This window comes from Dromiciops gliroides, chromosome 5 (assembly GCF_019393635.1).
Source record: "Dromiciops gliroides isolate mDroGli1 chromosome 5, mDroGli1.pri, whole genome shotgun sequence".
NCBI classification, from domain to species: Eukaryota; Metazoa; Chordata; class Mammalia; order Microbiotheria; family Microbiotheriidae; genus Dromiciops; species Dromiciops gliroides.
The window spans coordinates 106,196,614-106,222,582 of record NC_057865.1 but is presented as its reverse complement, the minus strand read 5'-3'; the positions used below and the strand labels follow the sequence as shown (position 1 = coordinate 106,222,582).

General features: G+C 36.5%; 1 protein-coding gene across 3 annotated transcripts in view; it reads left to right on the top strand.

Moving 5' to 3' along the window:
• UBN2 (ubinuclein 2) overlaps positions 1-25,496 on the top strand; it is a 119,284-nt gene extending 93,788 nt beyond the window's left edge. For 2 of the 3 annotated variants that reach the window (XM_043965300.1, XM_043965299.1), the window contains 3 exons: positions 2,254-2,485; positions 2,971-3,060; positions 14,369-25,496. In XM_043965300.1, coding sequence (XP_043821235.1) covers positions 2,254-2,485; positions 2,971-3,060; positions 14,369-14,418 — 372 coding nt within the window. In that variant the 3' untranslated portion in view covers positions 14,419-25,496. Of the gene's footprint in view, positions 1-1,566; positions 1,655-2,253; positions 2,486-2,970; positions 3,061-14,368 lie in introns of those variants that run through there. The other variant, XM_043965301.1, reaches the window with a different exon arrangement.
• Positions 25,497-25,969: the final 473 nt, after the last annotated feature.

Genomic DNA, 25,969 nt, shown 5'->3' with positions numbered 1-25,969 from the left:
GATGATATACTTCAGCTGTTCTTGAAGGCATTTAGTCTAAATAAGGAGGTAATACATATATAAAACACTTTTTAAAAAATCATTGAATGCACATTAAATGTAATATAAACTGAATACTTATGTCTTGAGAGTCTATGTAGAAGATTACGGAATGACTTTGGAGTCTTCATGGTTGCTTCTGTCTTAGTTTAAAAGAAAGAGTAAAGAGCTTGGATTTGATAAATTAAGATGTTAGGGAACCACTCTATATGTTGTAAAGAAGGGAGTGGCATGATGAAACAAGCAAGATGATTCTTACAATGTTTGTAAGATAAATTGGAATGGAGAAAGATCAAAGGCAAATTCAGAGGAGTCCCTATTGGTCCAGTTATAAATTGTACTTTTCCCTCTTTCCTCAATGCAAAGGTGGCTTCCATAAAACCCAAGTGTTTCCTGTAATCATGCTCTTAATGACACTTTCTCAACTTGGTAGCAATCTAAAGCTATAGCAAATAGCTTGCCCACTTTTTGGCACATAAGCTGAAGGAGACTGTGTCTTACTGTTTGTTCTACAAGACAAGGGAAGCAGGTCCTTTTTTCCTGTTTGGAGCTGCTTCCCTAGTTCTTAGACTGAGGAATCTTACTGCAAAGTTCATCAATTGCCCTTGCTTCCTTCATATCACCAGCAGTGGAGAAGAGTCAAGGAGCTGTGGAGAGCATGGGGAGAGGATCCCAGAAATCCCCTTTCCCACAGAATTTGTTTGGTTTGGGTTGTACTTTTCCCTTGACCCTGGGGCTTTGGCAGCTCAGTATCAGGATACAAAAGGAGACAAGAGAGGGAGGCAGGGATGGTGAGATTCTAGAGGAAAGTGTAGTTTCCATATTGTGCAGCTGAATGAAGGAGTTGCCCTAGGAGTGCAATGAAGGAAAGAAAGAAGATGGTGAGAAGAGTGAGTGTGATTCATGTGTATTAGCCTCCCCCCTCACCTCAAATGGACTGTTGGAATTCTGGGCTCTGGCATTCTCTGACTTTAAAAGAGAGTAGTGATGAAGAGTATTTTTAATTTGTCTTGCAGTTGACACCCTTAGCTTGCAGACACAGGGTGGCTTGATCTCCAAGTTGGAGGAATGTGGATATCATGCTAAAAAAGAGGAAAGAAGACTACTCTTTTTTCCTTGGACTGAGATTTCTACCAAACCCATGGTGGAGATGTCAAAGTAAAGGCACAGCAGGGTTAAGAGGAGGCTATGGGATTGAGAAAAGTAGAGAAATAAAGTTTGTTTTACCACTGTCATGTACACAAGCCTTCAAACGGAAGGTAGAACTGACAAAACATTTCTTTCCCTCAACACATCTCCTTGGTATTGCCTGAGTCTAAATGAAACATGGTTTTTACACTTGATTGAATGGTATGTTCCTAGGGATGGGGAATCTCAGGGGATGTAATGGACACAGCCCAAATATATGAATCATAGAATAATGTAAAATAATAAGACTGATTCTTTAGTTCTCACATGAAAATATTAGAATCCCAGAGTTGGAAGGGACCTTATGGGTCATCCACTCCAACTTCCCACCCAATGCAGGAATCACCTCTACAACATCCCTGAATGTTGAACAGAACAGGGCTGAGGACAGAACCCTGTGGCCAGCTCACTCCAGCCAGCTCCCTCCAGGTTGACCTTGGTCCATTAATCATTACTCTTTGGGTATGGTTATTTAACAAGTTACAAATCCATTGCTTTACTGTCTATATTTTATAGTCATATATGGTAAACTACTTTCTGGTTGGCCTCAGTGTGAGAGAGAAGCATGAATAATATTACTTTTATATAGAAACACCATGCATGCATGGTTCCTGTCTCCCATAGTTCCTTAATGTTTCTTCTGCTCTTGAATTTTGCATATATTTAGTTATTGGTATTAGTAGTTGTGATAAATATTTTAGTATTTAAGCACTTATAAAGGTTTTATTTTCTTATAACTATTTAATTTTTAAAGTGAAGGACAAAATCTTTTACCTCCAGGAAATATAAATTGTGGAAATTTTAATTTGTAATTTTCCAAAGTTATAAATAAAGTATACTAATTTTCAGAATTTGGCAACCCTAAAGAAGGTGCCTACTATCTCAGCTCTTGTCACAAAGTTATTTGTCTGTGTGAATTACTACTCTTAGAGAAATTGCTAGACATGTAATTTTGGTTCTGTCAGGATATTAAATATGTCAGCTGAGGATTTTAAATTATTTTTTTGACATATGGTTTCTGCACAGTCCACAGCAGGTGCATCCTTATTGGCTAATGCCTCGCCTCTCACTCTCATGACATCACCACTGTCTGTAACAAATCAAAATGTGGCTCCTTTTGGGATGCTGGGGGGCCTGGTTCCTGTCACCATGCCCTTTCAGTTTCCTTTGGAGCTGCTTAGCTTTGGAACTGACACAGCTGGAGTGACAACCACCTCGGGATCTACCTCAGCCGCTTTCCACCATAGCCTAACTCAGAGTAAGTTTTGATTATTCAGTTATTTTGCTATGTTATTTGAGAGAACAATTCTGACCAATTCAAATAATTGAATCTAATTAGTGACAATTATAAAATATTTTAAAAGAAAACCATCTGTATTTCAAGTACATAAGTAACACAAACATAATGAACTCTATAGGATTTTCCTTAACAAAATTTTATAAAACTTATTGAATGATTTTTAGTTCATTAACACCCCAGTCATGGTAAGAGGCCTAATTTTCTGCATTTTTGGAATCTCCTTGAAAACAACGATCATAGCCTGCCTAAATTGTGAAATTCTTGATTGCCTAATATGGTGCTTAGGTACCTTATGGCATTCAGTAAGTTTCTAATGCTTCTGTCTTTCCCACATCCTGCATTGACTCCAGGAGTTTATATATTTTAACTCTTTCTTTTTGAGCAAAAATTTCTTAAAGCTCAGGCCTGGGCATACTACCAGCATCTCATATTTTTTCTCTTAGATATGCTGAAGGGTTTACAGCCAGGAGCTCAGCATGCAACATCACTTTCTCACTCACCTCTGCCTGGTCACCTACAGCAAGCTTACAATGGTAAGATTCTTTATATTTCTTCTTTATCTTATGTATTTGAAATGTAAAATACCCACAGCACTCAAAAGAAATACTTATTTTTTTACTCAAACCAAAGACCCAAATGGAGTAGACAGGGATTAGGTAGAACAGTTGTTCCTTATACTTGCTCTAAATTGGTGGGTTCTTTTTTTTTTCAAGTATTTTATTATTTTCCAGTTACATATAAGGATAGTTTTCAACATTTGTTTTCACAGGATTTTTAGTTCCAAATTTTTTTTCTCCCACCATCCCTTCCCTCCCTCCTCCCCAAGATGGAAAGCAGTCTGATATAGGTTGTATATATGCAAACACATTAAACATATTTCTACATTAGTCATCTTGTGAAAGAAGAATCAGACCACAAGGGAAAAAACTCAAAAAAGAAGGAAAAAAAACAGTCCCAAAGTAGAAACAGTATGTTTCAATCTGCATTCATAATTCACAGTTCTTTTTTCTGGGTTTTGAGAACATTTTCTATCATGAGTTCTTTGAAACTGTTTTGGATCGTTGCTCTGCTGAGAAGGGCCAAGTCTCTCCCCATTGTTAATCACACAATGTCGCTGTTACTGTGTACAATGTTCTCCTGATTCTGCTCTTCTTAGTCAGCATCAGTTCATGTAAGTCCTTCCACATTTCTCTGAACTCCTCCTGCTCATCATTTCTTACAGCACAATAGTATTCCATTACATTCATATACCACAACTTGTTTAGCCATTCCCCTCTTGATGGGCATTCTCTCGATTTCCAATTCTTTGGTACCACAAGTAGAGCTGCTCTAAATATTTTTGTACATGTGGGTCCTTTTCCCTTCTCTGTAGTCTCTTTGGTATACAGACCTAGCAGTGGTACCACTGGGTCCAAGGGTGTGAACAGTTCCATAGCTATTTGGGCACAGTTCCAAATTGCTCTCCAGAATGGTTGAATCAGTTCACAGCTTCACCAACAGTGCTTTAGTGTACCAATTTTTCCACAGCTTTAATTGGTGGGTTCTTGAAAGAAATTCTTTACACAGATGGGAAAGTGAAAATCATAGTATCCTGGTAATAAGAGGAAGACATCCTTTCTGTTTAGAGGTAACTTTTATATAGCTGCAAAAAGGAAATAACAATTAAGAATTATGTATAAATATCAGATGAACCGTCACTGATACATCATGGTTAAGCCAGTCTCCTTAATTAGAACAACTTAGACATTAGTCCACTTGGAGTATTTGTTGTATACCCCTCAGCCCCAGCTTTAGTTTTCTTACATGGAGCCACTTATTTCAGAAATAGTACTATTTCTTGTTCTTGCCAATAACCATTAAGACAAATTCCCTACCTCACCATGAAGACACGTGCAAGTTACATCTTTTCACATATTAGATGGGCATCATAGTAGGATTATTAAATATCATAAATAAATTTTAAACAGCTATACAAGCAGTCTAGTGATGTAGTCCTTAGCATTAGAAGATCAAAATTACTTTGATTCTCGGTACTCCCTCCAACAAGCTTTAACTGAGACAGTGCTGCTAACTTTTTTTTTTTTTGGTGAGGCAATTGGAGTTAAGTGACTTGCCCAGGGTCACACAGCTGGTAAGTGTCAAATGTCTGGGGCTGGATTTGAACTCAGGTCCTCGTAACTCCAGGGCCAGTGCTCTATCCACTGCGCCATCCTGCTGTTCTGCCACTAACTTTCTAAGAAAAGAACTGACATCCATGGTGTGAACTTAACAGAGGGATTTACTTCCTCCCTATGGTGTTCTTCTGTTTCAGAGAGATTGCTATTCTTGTTCTTTGTAGTGCTCCCCTGGTCTGCTTAGTACAGTTGTACCCAGCCCCATTCCCAGGATCCTGTTGTTATGGTGCCCCTTTCTTGGGAGTATACCTGCTTCACTCTGAATTCTGAGGGGGCTTAGATGGGTTTCCAAGGAATGGTCCAGAAGTGAACCTACAATTGGACTTGTCATCTAATCTGTGCATTGTTCTTGCCAGGGCTCCACTATCCTCTACCTTTATTCCTCACTGCTTTCCAGCCTCTTGAAAAAGTTTCTAGTTATTACTGTATCATTGAACCCATTGCCGCCTATCCTTGCCTTCTCATCTTATAGGATCCTTGTCCATGTCCTCCTATTAACCTTCTGTAAAGAGTCTACCTGTTATGTGGGAAACTGTCATTCTTCTAAATGTCTTGATGTTGTGTGGTTACTAAAGGAACATATATACTCTTCATGTGTATGAACTGCCCACCTTTTTTTCTTGTCCTACATCATATTGATGACATCCTAAAGTAGAATTCTTTTCAGGAGTTAGCCACATTCATAAAAAGATCCATAAAGTTAATAATCCATCTAGCTCAGTAGCTCTTAACATTTTTTCTGTCATGGACCCCTTTGGCAATCTGGTGAAGCCTATCAACAACTTCTAAGAATCATGTTTTTAAGTAACTGAAAGAAATGCCAAATTTCAGTTAGAAGTTAGTGAAAGGGAACAGCTAGGTGGCACAGTGTATAAAGCACTGGCCCTGGATTCAGGAAGACCTGAGTTCAAATCCAGCCTCAGACACTTGACACTTACTGTGTGACCCTGGGCAAGTCACTTAACCCTCATTGCCGTGCCCTCCCCCCCCCCCAAATAAAGATTAATTTTTTCTGTTTCTTGACTCCTGAAATCTATCCATGGACCCAGGTTAAAACACTAAGAAAAAGAGAAAGTATAAAAACATTAGTTGTTATTTTGTTGGGTTTTAAAAAAAAAATGTAAACTATATAAGTTCTTGGCTCCCAGAGCTCTATGAAGTTCCTTTTCCATTGGTTTCTTTACTCCTCTGGTTTTGACATGGGGAGGTAGGTTATCTTTCAAAGAACTAGATTTCAGTGCTGATCAATAACTCACCCTCTTCCATTCCCAATGCCTAATCTTTGTGTTTCTGAGGAAATAGATTGTATTTTAATCGCCTGTTTTCTAATATCTATCAAATTTGCTTGTCTTTATATCTTTCTGAACTTCTGTTCTCATCTATATATTTCAAAAAATATTTCATTAGTAGTCTCTTTTCTATTTTTGCGGGAGGAGGGGGGGGAGATTACTATCATTATCTACCCATTTTCTGCACTGTGATAAAAGCCCCTCCTTCTAACACACATTCATAGTCAAGCAAACCAAGTTTGTGTTGTGTTCGGTCATGACTGAAAATGTCTCATTCTGCATCTGTAGTTTGTTCATTACCTCTGCACCAAGAGGAGGGAGGCATTCTTCATCACTGTCTTCTGGAGTTCTTATTATTCATTGCATTGATCCTAGTTCTTAAGTCTTTCTGAGTTGTTTCTCTTTACAATGATGTCATTTTATAAAATAGTTCTCCTTGTTCTTCTCATTTTACTCTGCATAAATTCATACAAAACTTCCCAGGATTCTCTAAAGCAGTGTCATTTCTTATACACAATAATATTCTATTACATTCACATTCCATAATTTGTTTGGGCATTCGCCTGTTGGTGGGCACCCACTTTGTTTATAATTCTTTGCTACCCTAAAAAAATGCTATTTTTATATAAAGGGACCTAATCTGATCATCTGAAGATCAAGAATCTCAAGGGAAATAATGAAAAAAAAGTGAGAAAGAAGAGGGCCTAGAAAAATAATTATATTAAAAGACTGTAAATAGGGGCAGCTAGGTGGCTCAGTGGATAGAGCACAGGCCCTAGAGTCGGGAGGACCTGAATTCAAATCCGCCCCCAGACACTTGATACTTACTAGCTATGTGACCTGAGCAAGTCACTTAACCCCAGTTGCCCTGCAAAAAAAAAAAAGACTGTAAACATCAAAACTAATTGGTACTGTTAAAAAAAAAAACAGAAAAGTTGGTCAGATTAGGCAAACAAGATCCAGAAGCAGATGTTCGCTAACCTATTGTTTGATAAAACATAAAACTCCCCACCTACCGGGATAAAAACTCATTATCTAACAAGAACAGCTAGGAAAATTAGAAAGAAGTCTGTCAGATAGAAATGGGGGCCACTAAACCATACAAAAGGATCCCTCCAGACTATATATTGACTGAGAAAACGGAATATTGATATTACCTGTTTTATTGTATTTTTATTTTTAAAATATTTCCAAATTATATTCTGATTTATATGTTTCATAGCTTAGCACTAATGCAACAAGGGCAAAGGACATTTATATAAACATATTTAGAGCAGCTCTTTTTGTAGTAGCAAAGAACTGAAAACTAAGGGGAAGGGGGTGCATCTTAGGAAATGGCAAAAACAATGGTATAAAAATGTGATGCAAGGGGCAGCTAGGTGGCACAGTGGATAGAGCACCGGCCCTGGAGTCAGAGGTACCTGAGTTCAAATCCGGCCTCAGACACTTAACACTTACTAGCTGTGTGACCCTGTGCAACCCCAATTGCCTCACCCCCCCCAAAAAAAATATGATGCAATATTATTATGCTATAAGAAATAAAAGAATGTATGGTTTCAGAGAAACCAAAGAAGACCTGTATGAATTGTTGCAGAGAAAAGTAAGCAGAAATAGGATAATTTATACAGTAACAATATTATAGAGAAAAGCTACTTTGAAGAGCTGAAAGATTTGGATCAGTGTAGCTTGGTGGCACAATGGGTAAAGCTCTGTGCCTGGAGTCAAGAAGACTTGAGTTCAGATGTAACCTCATCCACTTATTAGCTATGTGACCCAGGGTAAGTTTCTTAACCATGTTTGCCTTCATCCACTGGAGAAGGAAATTGCAAACCACCATAGTATCATTACCAAGAAAACCCCAAATGGGGACATGAAGAGGCAGACCCAGATGAAACAACTGAATAACAAATGACCAGCCATAGTTCTAGAAGACTGATGATGAAGTATGCTACCTACTTTCTGATAAGAGAAGTGATGGGGGATAGCTAGATGGTGCAGTGGATAGAGCACCAGCCCTGGATTCAGGAGTACCTGAGTTCGAATCTGGCCTCAGACACTTAACACTAGCTGTGTGACCCTGGGCAAGTCACTTAACGCCAATTGCCTCACCAGAAAAAAAAGAGGAGTGATGGAATCAAGATGCAAAATCAAACAAATTTTTTGGACTTAGAGAATTGCTCATTTGTTTTGTTTGATCCTGTGTGTTATAAGGGCTTTTTTCCCTCTAATGGGAGTAGGAATGGGGTAGCAACAAAGAAAAGATAAAAAGAAGGAAAAGAAAAAGAAGTCATTGAATTATCTTTTTTAAAAAGGCAGAAGAAAAACAGAAGGAAGATCAGAAAAAAACACAAACTAGGGATAGCTTTGAAAACTCTAGATTCTAAGACTCCATTATGGAGCCCAGGATAGCTGTTAATAAGAAAAAAGCCCTGTGTACTCCAAAATATTTATATCAGCATTTTTGGTTATAGCTAGGAATTGGAAACAAAGTAAATGCCCATTACTTGAGGAGTGCCTAAACAAATTGTGATACATGAATGTAATGGAATATTACTGTGCTATAAGAAATTATGTATGAATACAAAGAAACGTGGGGAAAAATCCATGTGAACTGATGCAGAGTGAACAGAGTAGAGCCAAGAAAATAATTCATCTAGTGTAGTGTAAATGGAAAGAATGATAACACACCAAAAAAATCAAAAGTGAATGCAATAAAATTATAAAGATCCAGCAGGACTCAAATGAAGAGATATGAGAGGATGCCCACAACCTACCCCTTTGTGCAGTTGGGAGGTTGTTACACATTGCACATGCTTTCAGACTTTTTTCAGTTGTGCTAATCCTTTTTCCTCTTTAAAAAAGTACTATTTGTCATATAGGATGTCTCTGGGAAAGGGAGGGACATATAGGATACTGTGATTTAAGAAAAAGAAAATATCAATTAAAAGCTAAAGTTAGGGGAAAAAAACTATAAGTTTAAATTATTTTTAGTTAAAAAGCAAAAGTGAGCCATACCTAATATCTGCGGTTTCATATACGGTCCTCTTTTTCCGTTCTATGTATATATAAATGCCCATTTTTTTTAGTGTTTGTTCAATTCAGAATTTAAAAAATTTAAATCATCTTAATCTAAAGAAAGTATATTTATATTCATATTATTCCAAAATATGTTTATTATATGTTATGTGTAATATGTTTTCATGCATGTATGTATATGTATCTTCTGTATTCATTTTGAATGGTATATCTCTTTGGGTTTTGTTGGTAATGTACAGAAGCCTTGATGATTTTGTGGGTTTACTTTGTATCTTACAACTTTGCTGAAGTTGTTTCTTATTAATTTTGGGGTAGATCTCTGTGGTGCTTTAAACCTGAGGTGTCAAACTCCAGGCCCAAAACTCAGAATGAGGCCCTACAATAAAACATAAATAATATTAATTTGTGGTTTTCCAAGTCAGTATGGGGCCTGCAGGTATCTGTTTACATAACAGTTAGGATCTACTAATCCACATGGGTTGGATGTGCTACTAAGGTATTAAAAATCATTTTAAATAAGTTTGAATTTGATACCATTGCTCTAAACCATCATACATTGTCTATGGAAAGACATAATCCCCTCAGTTTCTTTTTCTTATTGCTGTAGCTGATATTTCAGAACGGTACTAAATAATATTGGTGACTATGGAGAGTCACTCTTGACCTAAGATCTTATGTGAAAGCCCTTTATATATGTTGTCTTGCTATATTAAAGAAAAGTCAGTTTCTAAACAATGGATTTTCTAAAAAGAGTTTATTTTTTCCTGGCCTGCCACCACCCAGAACAATGCCCAAATTCACCCTAGAGTCTTCATCTTTTTCTAAATGTTAAACTAAAGTTTAGGACCCTGGACCTGATCCTGGAAAACTACTTGCCTGAGATTTTTAAGAAACATTTTTTTTAAAGAAACATTTTTACAACAACAAAAAAAATACACAAAAAATAAAAGGAGTGGGGCAGCTAGGTGGCACAGTAGATGAAGCACCAGCCCTGGATTCAGGAGGACTCAAGTTCAAATATGACCTCAGACACTTGACACTTACTAGCTATGTGACCCTGGGCAAGTCACTTAACCCTCACTGTCCCACCTCCCAAATAAATAAATGAATGAATGAATGAATGAATGAATGAATGAATAAATAAATAAATAAATAAATAAATAAATAAAGGGGGTTCAGACATTTTACAATAATTATGCTTTGAATTCTTTTAAATTTTTTTATGTAAGTTGTTACTATATGACAGCTTTTTCATAATGATAATTTCTTTGCTTAGTTCAGCTGAACAAGGAAACACATACATCCACTTGAGACAAAACCACAAATTCATTTGTAACCCATCTTCTCTAATGTTCTGAAATGTTGTGCCTTTTGTACCCAGCTGAAGTATAAATGCTTTTTTATGTGAGAACCTTAAAATTTTAAAAAATTATTCTTAATATCTAATTAATGCTTTCAAACCTTGTAAATTAATAGGGCCTTAATAAGCTGCTTTCTGCTACTGTTAAATGTTATCTTAGTAGACTTGGATCAATTAGTAACCTAACTCAAAATGAATGCAATTTATTATATAGTAAAATGTATGTATCCTAAACACATAGACGTTTCTGATAATATGGACCACCATTTTAGAATGTGGGCAACCTTAAGTTCATTAGAAGAAAAGAGGCCCCTCTACCAGTACCTGCATGGCGTGTGTGAATGACATGTCATTCTACCCATGCCTTCCTGACAGTCATGGAGAACTGTATCCATGGAGCCAGCAAAACTTCCTTTTTCTTCAAGTTGAAATAATATTTCTGTGGAGATAATTCTCTCTCCAGTCCCCCCCATCCCCCAAGCATAGTTTAATTATTACATAACCATTGGAGTTTATTTTTGTAGTTTTAAGCATTGGTTTTATTCCTTCTGACTATGTAATGTATTTGTTTATACTCAACCCAGCTAACTTAATTTTAGAATTTGATGACTTTAGAGAGACTTGTATATTCAAATTACCTGAATGCTACTGTCAACTGCAGAACCTCAGTACGTTTGTGTTTCATCATCCTCCCTGACTTACACAGAATTCTGCTGTTGCATCAAGTTAATGTTCACTTCAGTACAGATGGAATCTGTGTAGCCATATTGAGATAGAGATGGAATTGCTCTCCTCTGAAGCCCATGTAACAAGTGGCCCCACTCTTAACCCCAGTCAAATAAAGATATAGGCAATCCTTGTCTTACTGTCTTCCTGGGTTTAACAGACTAAAGGTTATTGGACTTGTGTTGAATCATCTTATGTCAAAAGCAGCTTGGGAAAGCTGTATTCACACAACATATAGGTAACTGCCTAGAATAATGGGACATATTGATGCCACCTGATAAAGGTGGCTTTTAATGAATATTTAAATAACTATAAAAATGGACTAAGTCAGGATTCCTTGTGATGGTCTGGTTTAGGTTCAGAACTACGATGAGTCACCTTCTACTCCAAGTAATGCTGATATCCTGGGAAAAGATTAGGAAAATTGGGCTGGTTGGTTTTTTTTTTTAGTGGAGCTAGGTGGTACAGTGGATAGAATGTTGGACTTCTGCAGTCATCAAACGAGTTCAAATCCTACTTTAGACACAGTAGTGACCCTCAACAAGTCACTTAACCTTTTTCAGCCTCAGTGTTATTTTTAAAATGAGAGTAATAGCACCTCCCTCCCAGAGTTGTTATAAGGATCAAATAAGATAATTTAGAGGGCCAAAGTGCTTTGCAAACCTAGTGATCCTAGTAATAAGAATAATACTAATAAACCTAGATTTTGGAGCTGAAAAGTTTTTCTTAAAATTTTAAAGTCTCTGTAAAAGTTCAAAGTATCTCATAACCCACTGAATAAGGTATTTTGTCTAGTGAAAAAAAGTTTGTTTATACAACAGATTTAAAACACATTTTAAAAGTGCTTTGTCATTCTATGAATTTTACAGTTAATATATGTTAAATGCATGCAAAGAAATTTATAGTACTGCTTTCTCTTTGTGAAATCAAAAACCTACAGTAAAGATATATTAACATCTCTCAGTACTTTAGTTCACATACAAACTTTGTAAATAATCCTTACCTTATTATAATAGTAACTTTTTCCTAGAGATAGGGAAACATTTTGTCATTGTTACTCTGTCATAGTAAAATAATTTATTTTTGCTTTTATTGCCAAGGTAACTAGTGGCATAATGGTTAGAGCACTGGGACAGGAGCCAGAAAGACTTGAATTCAAATTTGGCTCCAGACACTAGCTGTGTCATCCTGGCAGAAGTCATTTAACTCCTGTTTACCTCACTTTCATCAACTCTAAATTGGGGGTGAATGATAGCACCTATCTCCCAGGGTGGTTGTGAATATCAAATGAGATATTGGTTAAAAGTGCTTAAGCGCAGGACCTGGCACTTAGTAGGCACTATATAAATTCTTCTTCCCTTCACCTTTTACTGTACTATATATGCCTGACACCCATCACCGTTGATATTTGTCCATCAAGGACAATGCTCCTTTCTTCTGTCTCTGAAACTTCATTTCTGTTCAGCATGTTCATTCCCCTTGGTAGAAAAATGATCCAGTAGAATCTTTGCTTAGCTACTCTTTCACTTGATCTCCCTAGATTATCATCCATGCAGATGACTTTCAGATCTATTTGTTTAACCTAACCCTCTCTGCTGGCCTTGAGTCTCACGTCTCCAACGGGTACATCTTGAATTGGATGTCCAGTAGAAAGCTTACATTCAACATCTTTACAACTGAATTCATCGTCTTTTTCCCCTTCTGAGGCCTCCCCTCTTTCTAACTTCCCTATTGCTATCATCCTTCCAGTCACCCAGACTTAGACCCTGAAGTACTTTACAACCTCTATTCCTTACTCTCATCACCCCCATATCCAGTGAGTGGTCAAGTCTTGTCATTTCTACCTTCCTAACATTTGTATTTGCCCCTTCTCTCCTCCACACCCTCATTGCCTCATGCCTGAACTATTTTAATAATCTGTTCTTTGGTCTCCCTGCCTCTCCTCCCTTCTATCTTTCACTTAGCTGTCAAATTGATCTACTAAAATACAGGTCTGACCATATCACTCCCCAATTAAACTTCAGCAGCTCCCTATTACCTCTAGTATCAAGTATAAAATCCTTTGTCTTTTAAAGCCCTCCATACACCTTACTCTCCATATGCTTTGGGATCCTAACACTAACTCCTTGCTGTTCCTCACACATGACACTCCATCTCCTTGCTGCCCCCTATGCCTAGGATGCTTTTCCCTCCTCATCTCTACTTCCTGACTTCAAGTCTCTGCTAAAGTTCCACCTTCTGCAAGACTCCTTTCCCCCTACTCCTTAATTAATGCCTTCTCTCAGAGACTACCTCCAGTTTATCTTTCAAATATCTTGTATGCATATAGTTAATGAAGGAATAAAAGATTTATTAAGCACCTACTATGTGCAAAGAACTGTACTAAGTGCTGGGGATACAAATAGAAAAGTAAGTCCCTGCCCTCAAGGAGTTCCCATTCTTATAGTTGTTTGCATATTTTCTCTTCCATTAGACTAAAAGCTCCTTGAGGGGAGGGACTTTTTTTTTTTTTGGCCTTTCTTTGTATCTCCACTGTTTAGTACAGTATCTGGCACGTAGTCAGAGCTTAATAAATGCTATTTGACTGACTGAAAGGAGGTAAATTATCTGTGTCTCCTAAAGGAATCAAAAGATAGGTCCTCTGATAACAGAGAAGGTATTTTATGACTGTTATAAATCCCCACAGTGTTGACATTGGGCAAACAGTAGATACTAAATAAATGAACAAATGAATAGAATCCTGTTACTTGCCCAGTATGTGCGCTGTAGTTCACACATTTGTTCATTACCATCATGGGAAGGGAAGGAAATTAGTATTTATATGGAACCTACATATGTACCCAGAGAGGTTAGTCCTATCATCATCATCATTTTAATAATCATTTTACAGTTTGGGAAACTGAGACAAACAGGAGTTAAGTAATTTGCCCAGGGTCATGTCTGAGGCCAGATTTGACCTTAAGTGTCCTGATTACAGGCCTGGTGCTCTGCCCACTGCGCTGCCAACTGGTATGTTCATAATTAATTGAACCTCAATATAAATTCATCAATTTGACATTAAAAGAAACCTTCAGTATCCCCATTTTTATACTACTTTGGTATTAATTGATTTAAATATTCTTTTTTAAGGTATGATTCACCTTTGCAGAAATGAAATGTTACACGTATCTTATAAATTGCCTGTGATTTTAAAAAAAAATACTTGGTTCTAACTTGTATCTTTCCACTCACTGGCCCATTGTTTTCTCTTTCTCAGATGGAGGCCAAAGTAAAGGGGACACTAAATTACAACGGAAAACTCAGTGACTTCCCAGCTAGCAAAGGAGTTGAAACATTTGATTGGCTGATGGGATCTACCTGATGGGAAAGTACTTATGTGGTCACAGGGCTGCTGTTTCTGTCAATGTTTACATTCTCTCGTCCAGAGCACTGTGGTGAGGAGGAAAAGGAACGGAAAAACAATACTTGATCAAAGCCAGGTGCAGGAGGAAGAAGGGCTTTTGTGCAGACTTAGAGACCTTGTTCTCTTCTACAGAAAGACAAAGTTACAATGCTAACTGGCTTTAACGTGATTCAGTTGTCAAACCCACAGAAGTACAAACTTGATTTTCCCCAGGGGAGGAAGAAGGAATTTGAACAGATTTGGGTGAATTTCATCCATCCTGGGGTTGGGGCTTGACCACTCTGGGTGCAGATATAATTTCATAATAAGAGAAAATATTTTAGTACAATATATCTGAAATTAGACCAGCTTATCAGGAGTAATGATCATGTCTGCTTGAGTGGCCTATGCAGCAAAGAATAAATTTGCCACAGAGAACCCATTAACATGTCCAGTGTCTGATACAGATAGTAGATGAATACTATATCCTCAAAAATCCTGATCAAACTTGAACCTTCTTTACTGATGCAGGATCTCCAGCATGTAGCAATCCCTCCATGTAGAACAGTATACAAGGTGGACTGAGGTTGCTGCAGGAAAGAGGAATAATAATAATCCCTCTCCAGAACCTTATTTTAGCACAGTTGATATGTAGTATTAAATCATCTAGATTTTTTAAAGATGATAAGAAAATGGAGTCTCTTTTGCTCTTATCAGATCAAATGTAAAGATGTAAAATCCCCTTTTATCAAAGGGTCACTTTCCCCGTAGACACAGGTACTTAATGAATTTTGGCTGGTATTTTATTTGTCTGCTATTAATTGGTCAATTCTTAATTTCCACTCTTTTTAAATATAGTTACTGATATATTTTTCTCTTCTGAAAGTTGGGAAACCCTCAGGGACAGTGTTCCTGCTGTGGTGGTCTCAGTCCTTGCTACTCTAATAATATGATTCTCTTTAACCTAAATTCACATTAGTTAACAGAATTCTTTTTTCATTTCGATAGTGGTACTTCAGATTAACTTTTGATTTAGACAGTAATCAGTGTATATAATTGTTCTTTGGCAGCCATTTTGTGTGAGTCATATTTTGAGTGTTTTAGGTCAGCATTAAAAAATTCATGGTTCCTAAGAGAACAATGGGGCTAGTATCATTATGTATAGTAAGGAATTTTTGTGAAGATTTTCACAGCCCATCTCTTCTGCCTAAATCCTAAATGCCTAAAGTTTATTGCCATTGATTAGAAGCAGTTAAGATCCTAAAGCCTCATTAGCTAGAAGTTCTAACAAGAGTCAATCGGAAGGTTTGAGAATCCTCCACTGGGCCTGTTTCCATATGCAACACACCACCAGTGGCACAGGATTTTGAGTGGGCATGTGGAGGAAATATGTGATTTGTTTGGCTTGATTTGACTTTGGTTTTTGGTTTGAGCTTTAAAAAACAAACAACATTGTTCTGTTTTCTTTGCTTGAAGTTTAGCTTTCTTTAAAGCCATGTTTTTCATATTTTCAGCTGTGCTCAGAAGTAAAGGCTTTTCTATACAATCCACTTGTATAATAAATTACAGACTAAGCTAAAATAAAATCATTCAGCATTAGAACACTGACAAAAAGATTTCCTACTAGTTATTCATAGGAAATCATATCACATAGTTAATTTAGGTTTGTGAGGGTACATATGCTGACCCAGACCCTGATTTACCTTTATATAAAAAGTTCCTTGTAGCTTGAAAAACTATTAAATTACCACATTTGAATCTGGATTTTTTTTAAAAGTCATGCTGACTTTACATTGTGACAAAAGAACATCTTTTTAAACAAGTAACTGAATATTTGGGTTTTAAAAGCTTGATCACAGTCTAGGGAAAAGGTTAATTCAAACTGGCTCATTGATAAAGTCTTTGATTTGCTTCTGTAACCTAAGAATTTAGGTTACCATGATGCAAATGTGAGTGTTTTGTCAACCCTACTAGGCATTTTGGAAGAAGTTGCTGAGAGGAACTCCAGGGCTAGATTAACATGATTTTATTTTAAGTTTTGGTTAAATTTTTTTAGAGATATTTTTCCACTATGTCTTTCATTTTAGTGTTGTCAGCATTTTGCTCACATTCACTAAACTTAGTGGAAAATATGAAATCAGTTTGAAGAATTTCTCTATTTGTATCTATTTGAATAAAAGTTGTAAGATTTTTGTTTTAAGGCTAGCTGTGATGAAGGTTAGGGCTTTCAGATTGTTACTAAGCTTGCTATTTCTCTTAATTGTGCCATGATCTACTAAAATCCATCACTTCAAATTTCATAGTAGAAACACTGTAATACTTCTTGAATTAACTAGTGTTAAATCATGCCATATTGATTTCTTTGATGACTTTCCTGTGTCTGCCTGACAATAGGATTATGATTTTTCCTGATGTTATTTCATACCCACTAATAGAAGTATCTGAAGAGTCCTTATTTTTAAGGGTTCAGAAACATTCAAGATTCATTGTATTCAGTCTTTAATCTCTCTAGGATTCTTCTCAGATCTTTGATTTTTTTTTTTAAATCATAACTAACCTCACCATACTCTGTTCTATTTCCCCACCTCTTTTAATATTGTACAAGATGAGTCAAAAGGCCAGTGCACACCTAGATATATATAATTAGACATTTCTGCCCAGAGATAAATACATTTTTATATTTAGATTATAATATTGGGAACTACCCCCATATTCTTGACAATGTACATTTGTACACTGTGTCATACTTGAAAAGATGTTCAGTTCATTTGACTGTTTTCAGCACAGGTGCATAGGGACTTGTGGATCAGACTGTACTTTTGTACTTGAGCAAGGATCAAATTTTGTGATTTTTAAATATGTTAAATTATTGGAAAGGACATGAGTAGATTCCACATTTCATCGAAAAGAAGAGTGTTTTTCTGTAAGAGTAAAAGCAACGCCCCAATCAAAAGGAGAGTTAGCACATTTAACTGAATCCCACTCAGTAGGGTTCTTGTTTCAGGAAGACTAAACTGCTTACTTTGAACTGTCTTATATTTTTTTAATGGCCTTCAATGATATATAAGCTGTTATTGTACATAAAAAGAAATCCTCAGTATTCACAAGCAATAATAGCCAGTACAGCTGTCTCTTGACAGAGCAGCACTGAGCTTAGATTGGGGACTGTATGGGAGCAAAGTGTCAAGCTCACTCAGAGCCTCCAAAATAAATGCAAGCAATAATGTCAAAGATAACCCTATAATAATGCCTTCTCATGTACTTGAGAGATCCAGAGAAAATAAATTAAGTTGTCTTTTTGTTTTGTTTTATTTTTTTCAAAACAACCTGGAGAAAAGAAGCCAGGTTAATCTTGAACTATAGAATTCCTTTCTCAGGATCAGGAAGTCAGATGATCATGTTTATATACTCTTCCATGTCTACCACCCCTGTGATGGATGTTAGTAGCCCAAATTGCTGGGTTGATTGGTTGGTTTGTTTTAATGAGGGAAGTTGGATGGGGTTTATTCTATCATCAAGTAAAGGGAGAAACAGAAACAGTAGTATGAATGCTGTGGGTTTGACATCTGTTTAGTAAAAATCTATCAGAAGTGACTTTTAACCCAGGATCTTTTTCCCCCCAAAGCAGATCTAAGTTGTTTACTACCCAGGGTTTAGGAAGAGCAGATATCTTTAGTTTCTTTCCTATACCCATTACCATATCCCCCTGGACCTCCACTTGGTACACTTTCAGAAAGTTAAAATAGAGATATCCTATAATTGTCTCAGACTGCCATTTATAAAAGAACTGTATATTCCTGGGGATCATCTTTTAGGACTCCAACTGTCTATCACATTTGCTGCTACATTTGTAAAATGAACTTTTGACTGTATTAGCAAACTTTAATCTAGTTTACAGTTCTTTATTTGGAAGAGGGGATCATAGTAGAATTTTGCTCATGGATAGAAATGAGATGTCTTATTTTGAAAGTATACCATGAAAGCACAGTGGTCCCTCTATTCTGTTTCTGATTGTTTGGATTTTGAACTTATTTTAAAAGATGGAAATAGAAGAATAAGTAAAATATGTAATCAAACCAAGCTTGAGAAATCTCCCTATGCTTCAGCTCCCTAATTTCTGCTGAACTGAAGTAGGGACACAATCTCAAGGGTTGTTTTTTGTTGTTGTTGTTGTTATTCCTGTTTGTTTTTTAATAATGAAGCAGAAGACAAATGCAGTAGGTAAATGACTAATTAATATTATGCAATTTTTATTTTATAAAAAATTTAAGAAGGAAAAAAGTAAAATGTTGCTGAATTTTAATCAGTCTCCACACTTGCAAAATGCTTATTATTGTCCCCCTCTAAAATATGCTCTGTTCAGGCCTTTGTCCTTTGTTAAGTGCCTTTTTTTTCTTTTTTTTCTTTTTTCCCTTTTGAAACTGTTCTCAGAGATCCTAAAAAATGCAGGCTGAATAGTCAGGGATTTGGAAAGAAAATCTTAAACTTGCCAAGGTGACGTTATGCTGAAATACTCTTCCTTTTCCTAATATATATATATGGCTATGGGTGTTTAAGGTGTGTGTATGCATATGCACATGCACATGCACATGCATATACATATTATAAAAACTGGGAGCTGCTGTACCATTGTATCCTTTCTGAACACTCTCCTCCAACATTCTTGCTTTTAGGAAATGGGTAATTGGGAATTGTGTTTCCAAATGGTCGTAGCTACTGCTTTGTGTTTATGCTTGTGAATATATAATAGGAAAAGAACATTCAGAAGTCTATTTCTGATGATTACATGTAGATTCTTGTCACAAATGGAATGAAAACAATATACTCTCCACCACTAGATATATTGAGTTATTTAGGCACTTCAGACTTTGCTATGAGCAATGTCTAGTTGTTGAAGTATTGGAACAACCAGGGTATGTTATAAGTTAAGGTGATTGGATACATTTGAGCATGGGGTAAAGCAAAACTAAAATAAAAATTAGATTTGGGATTTGACACCGAAACAGTCTCTGAGGGAAGTGAGTATTTTTGTAAACACTAAGGAAAGAAACACCATATAACACCTAAATTTTCTCCCGAAAAATGGTGGTTTTTTAAAAAAAAAATCCATGTAGCTACATATGTTTTAAAAAATAATAAAATTACAACTAGAGAAGGTTCAGATGCTCAAGACTGCAGTCACAAAAAAGAACCCTGCAGTATGCTTAGACTTTTTAGGTCTTTTTGGGGAGGGAGGAGGAGGCAGTCATTATGTTGCTCTTGATTCAGGACTATGTAGAGTTATCCTTTGATTCAAGAAGCACATATGTCCCTATATCTAAATTCTCCTTTGTAACGATTAAAAACAAAGTATAGCTTGTTTTTCATAAAGGAATTCATTATTTTGGGTTGAGAGTTTGAGGTGAATTAATTTGTGAATCCAATTGTTTCCTTCTCTAATGTAGTCATTAAATTCCCTTTAAAAATTTTTAACTTGAAGAAAAGCCTAAGGGTGAGGAGAGGAAGAAAGGAGCAGTCCCTCGTAGCATTATATAGTTAGAACAGATTTCAGGTCTTCTGGGTTCAGTCATAAGCATTGCCATTGGTTTATTGTGTTTAGGGGAAAATCATTTAACCTTCGTGCCTCAGATTACCCATCAGAAAATTGGGTATAATAATCTTCACCTACCTCCCAGGGATATCATGAAACTTTACTATTTCAAAAGAATTTTTAGTTTCTCTAAAATTCCTACATAAGTGCAAAGTATTCTTACTGTTTTCTTGTAAAGGCTGAATAACTGTTCCCCCATAATGGGTCTAAAAGTACCATAACATTTTTAACATTTTGAAAAATCAATGAAAGTCTAATCTAGACACTGATTTGATATTTTAATACACTCTCTTTATTCCTGGTGAGAAAAATATTTATGTTTGAACTGGAAATACATTTACTGATTGCACAATAAGTGTATCATGTATCTGAATAGAGTTGTGTTTTTGTAAAGTGTGGAAGTAGATTTGAATTTGGGAAACCCCAAATTAGTTTTTAAATTATTACATAATTTGATTATTTTCTAAAGATTAAAAAAATAGAATGTACAACAGTGACACTGTACTCTACTGCTTCCTGTAACTGAATTGTCATTATCACAAGTTAACATTGCCATTGACTAGATGGCTATGGCTACTGGGCTGAGACATGGCAAATGAATTAAAAGCCTGTAATTGGTTGGCTTTAGGGGTAAATAATAATCTTGAAAGGTGGCTATTTTCTTCCTCTAGAGCTAATTTTGTCAGACCAAACTACTTTTTTTTTAGAGATTGGCAGGATTTTGGATTTAAAGATGAGAAGAATTTGGGAGACAATTTAGAATGGATTTTTCTAGGAATGAACATAATTGAGTCTTAGTTCTTCTACACATGCATCAGACATCAGAGTCACCTGTAACAATTTTATTTGGGTGAGTAGAATGCTTGGCCAGCCTTGTACTGAAGGGGCAAACACTTTGTTCTTGTATTTTTGTCATGTGCATAAGCAGCTCTATACACTCCCATTTCCATTGGTGACAAAGTTCTGCTTCTCTGTTCTCAGAAAAGCCCAAGAATGTGTTTCATTGGCTATATGGGACACAGGGATATGGGAAAGGTAGAAGAGGTATTATTCTCTGTCATGAGAGGGAATGTATGTTTTTCCCAGCTCACAAGAGAAAATCAAATCATGTTTTTCTTTTTTCCTCATCCCTATTTGTCAAGTAGCAAATATGTTTCTAACCATCATAAAAATCCAATAGGAAGTATGAATTTGAGGAACAGTAAAAATGCTGAATAATTGCCATTAGGGCAAGTATGTAGATTTCAGACTGTAGCACATGATCAGGATCAGTATCAGTCAAGAGAAGTAAGGAGAGGAATATAGACTGTCTAGCCAAAATAAATCAGGAGACAGAGCACCCAGGCCCAAGTCAAGCAAAGCATCTGGTTTAGCTTGCAAAGTTTTCCAAGGACCAATTAGTTTGTTTCTAGCGATTAAAAACTGATCTTTTTTGGTTGCTGTATTATTGGTTTTTTTCCAGATAAAGCCTTAGTTGTCACTAATATCAACTATGCAGATAAGTGTATTCTTTGTTTCCCAGTATCATATCATTTTTTTTCTCTTTACCCATTTCTCAAATAACATGTTAGACTTCTACCCAAAGAATTAAGGCAAAAGGTTTTGTTGAATGTGTGTTCTTCAAGGAAAGAGAGAAATTCTGTTTGTTTAACCTTGAAATGTGAACTTTATATTAAAAACCAAAATGCAAACCCTTTCACCGGTGCCAGACTGTAGTTAATATCACAAAATGGCTTTGGGTTGTTGAACTAAAATTTTTTCAGTGGGATGTTTATTACTGAGAGTGTTTCAAATAATAAGGCGTACAAATTTTTGCAGAACTGAATCAAAAAGCCAGAGTTTTGTTTCTGTATAACTGATTTGGAAATAGCTTTGGAAACTGAATCCATAATTCTTACCTTCCTATTCTCCCATCAATCCACATTTTCACATTTTCTAATCTTTGTTGTTGTGCTTAAATAGTCCATCAATCAATTCAACTGGCACATTTGTCTCTCCAGAATGAAATTTTAGCAAACTACTCTCTTCCCATTCAATTCCAAAGCAAAGACTAGGGTCCAAAATATAATCCAATCCAATCATATCTTAGTTGAGGAACTTGTAAACATTCTTTGTACCCTTGCTAGAGTACCATATTGGGAGACCAGAACTATTTTTCTTAAAAGTTTTTAAAAAGCTATTTCAGTGATTCAGACCATATTCATATTTCCTAAAATAAAATCACATTCTCTCACATCCTGAAATACTAGCTGTTCAAAAGTAAATTTTAGTGATAGAAATATCTACCTTTGTTTTATCTCGTGTCCTACTGCTTTTACTTCCACTTTCAATGGATTTCCATTTCATAGTATATCAGAACTTCTGGTGCTTTTCCAAGCTGTTAGCCAAACATGTATGCCTGTTGAGAAGAGAGATGTAATTATGTAGGTATCTGTGTCCAGGATTTAAAGTGGTTTACTTGGTTTCAGTGGGTGACTAAAACTTTTTTCGTTTCTATTACTACGAAGCAGGTTTCTCAACTGTGATAAAGTACTAATAATGACAGCTTCTATCCCAGAGAAAGCAATTGGCAGGATTGTTCTTTTCTCAGAAGCAGAGGTGCAGTTTTTTTATGGGGGCTCTTATTGCTCTTTCCTGCCTCATTCACATCCACTACTATTTAGAAATGGGTAGAATTGTTCAAGTCTCTGTTTTTAGAGATCTGGTTCCAACAGGCCTGTTGAGCCCTTTATTGCTGGCTGTATTGATTTTTCCTTCGTTCTCACACACTCCCATATTACCTAACAAGAATGGTGACTTCAGTGTTGAATTGTACTGTTTTTAGTTAGCTTTTTTACAAGTTATTCTAATTCTGTTTTAATTTTTTTTTTACAAGTGGACTAATGAAAACCTAATGAAAGGAAAAATAAGGTACCATTACCCCAGGGTAGGTTGAAAATAATTATCTTTTTAAAGCCTGTAGATTTATTAGACTGTTAACATCTTCTTCAAACCATGTTTTGAAGTCTGCAAGCAACAAAGGTAAGCAGACTGGCCACATCTTTACTATATGGCATCTCCACCACTTGCCCAATCTACTACATTTCAACTTTCACCTTCAACCTATCCCTACAACTAGAGTTGTTCAATTCTGTTTTAATTCTCTTGGTTTTGCCTTAGATAATTTTCTAGAACATTAATAACTCCTTCAGTACAAACTAGAAATGACATTGGTAGGTGGGAACTGCTCAACAATTACTGTTTCATATAATTGACTAGCTGGAAATTTGACCACTAGCTTTTTGATACATTGGGGGGGGGGGGAGGAGCAATGAGGGTTAAGTGACTTGCCCAAGGTCACACAGCTAGTAGGTGTCAAGTGTCTGAGGCCGGATTTGAACTCAGGTCCTCCTGAATCCAGGGCCAGTGCTTTATCCACTGCGCCACCTAGCTGCCCCCTTAATACATTATTTTTAATCCTGGATATACCTACATAATTTCATATACCTCAGCAAAAGAATCTTTGCAACAGTAGAGCTAACAAACTTTCAAAATTAGGGAATGTAACTCATGTCCTCTCCCCACTAGCCACCTTCCCAGTGAAAGGGTTTAAACTGCAGTATGCTTTGTTTACCACCACTTTTCCATTTTTCAAAATTTAACTGTATAGTCTATCAAAAGTAGCAAATTACTCTCCCAACAAATAAGAATGTGCAAAGCTGGAGGGCTTTCCCAGGGGGTTTTGTCTGCTTATAGTTGTCAAGTTTAGCTGAAAGGCTGAGGAAAGGAGATTGGTTGGTGAACAGTTATTTTGCCCAGCTTACAAATGTTTCTTAAAGCCTTCCTTAGGATCTAAAACAGACTACTAACCCCCCCCCCTACACACACACACCCCACACGCTTTTTTTTTTAATAGCAAAGATAATACACATGTGTAAAAATTGTTTTGGGACTAGAGATCTATATATTGCAATTGTTTTGAAGTAATTATCCTACTCAGCTTTTTATTCAGCTTCAGCTAATACCCCTACCCCCTCAGGCATGAATATTGATGTGGGGAAGAAGCCTTTGTTTAGTAATAGAAAAGTAGGATGTCACTTCACTTGCCTCCAATATACATATTCCTCTTTCTCCAGCCACCTCCACACTTCGTATATGATACCAGCATGCTTCAAAACCAACCTTGAAGGAAGGGGCCTGAATAATCTATTTCAGCTGCTCTTGTTGATAGGCACTAATTACTATATTGTGTTTGTTTTTTAGGGAGATGCTTTTGCTAACTTGAAGGGATACTGTAATTCTAAACAAGTGTGTGACTTAATATTTGGGGTTTTTTTTCTCTCCTTTAAAAACTGGACCTGAACACAAGCTTTGAGTTGATTTTTGTAATAATCTCAGGACCTGAAAGATTGTAGCATTTAGTGTGTCTTAAAAATTATGTACTGTACCAGCCATGGATTTTTGTAAATACACCCGTCTCCCTTTTTTGTATTATTTTAGTAAAAAAAAAAAAAATTTAAATAAAGGGGGGTGGTGGTGATTTGTGTATTTGTATGGGGGTATGTGTGTGGGGGGTGTGTGTATAAGGCTCTTTTCAAGACAACCTGGTGCTTGCTTAATTTCCAGCTCTTGGTAGAGTGGGAATATGATCAAACTGCTGCTACTAAAACCCTGCACTGAGCATAGGTATTTCCATTTTATCCCTTCTAATAGTTGATTGGATACTAGCTACCACATTACTACTAGGAAGTTAAACCTCCTCTTCCCACTACCCCCTGCCACCTGCATTCTTAGTTGTGCAGGATAGAACCTAACCCTTGGGAAGCTGAATATTAAAGAGCTACTCTAATGGAGGATTCTTCTGGGCTCACAAAATAGTCATATGGACTGTTCTTCATTTTCCAAGATCTACTTTTAAGAACTCTTCTTTTCAGAGTTCTATAAGAAGTGCTTAAAGCAGTTTTATTTTACAAAACATCTTAGTCATCCCATAGCATTCTAGTATCTTTTAGTGGGGCAAGAGGGCTTGAACATTCCTAAATACAAATCTGTGAAAGTAGTAAATTAACTCTATGGATATGCCTCAAACAGTGCAGGGATTTTTTTTTTTTTTATTTTATTTTTTGGCAACAGCCTTGCTCATATTCCAGACATAGCTAGCAGCCCCCTGTTTTAAAACAGGAGCCTTATTTGATTCAGTTGTAGATGTTTCCTGTCCTTCCTTTGTGGCAGGGCCCTTTTACATGAGTGTTCCTTTTTTTTTTTCTTTTATATGTGTCATGTGTCTGTGTTGTATTAAATAAAAAGGAATGTACATATTATTCCTGTCTGTTGTGCTCTTATTGATTTGGGGCAACACTGCATAGTGAATAGTCAGGAGAACTAGATTCAAATGCTACCTAAAATATTTAAGAGCAAATCTCTTAAAATGTGGGAGGGAAATAACTTCAGTTTCTTGATTTGTTTTTTTTTTTGTTTGTTTTTTGCAGGGCATTGAGGGTTAAGTGACTTGCCCAGAGTCACACACAGCTAGTAAGTGTCAAGTGTCTGAGGCCAGATTTGAACTCAGGTCCTTCTGAATCCAGGGCTGGTGCTTTATCCACTACACCACCCAGCTGCCCCTAGTTTCTTATTTGTAAAGTGAAGGTAATAATACTCGAATTAACAACCTCACACAAGATTGTTGTGAGAGGGGGCAGCTAGGTGGCAGAGTGGATAAAGCACCCGCCCTGGATTCAGGAGGACCTGAGTTCAAATGTGACCTCAGACACTTGACACTTACCAGCTGTGTGACCCTGGGCAAGTTATTTTACCCCCATTGCCCACCAAAAAAAAAAAAATTGTTGTGAGAAAAGCCTTTGGAAAGCTCTAAGGTGCAATATCATATGAGTCATTCTCAGTTTTGG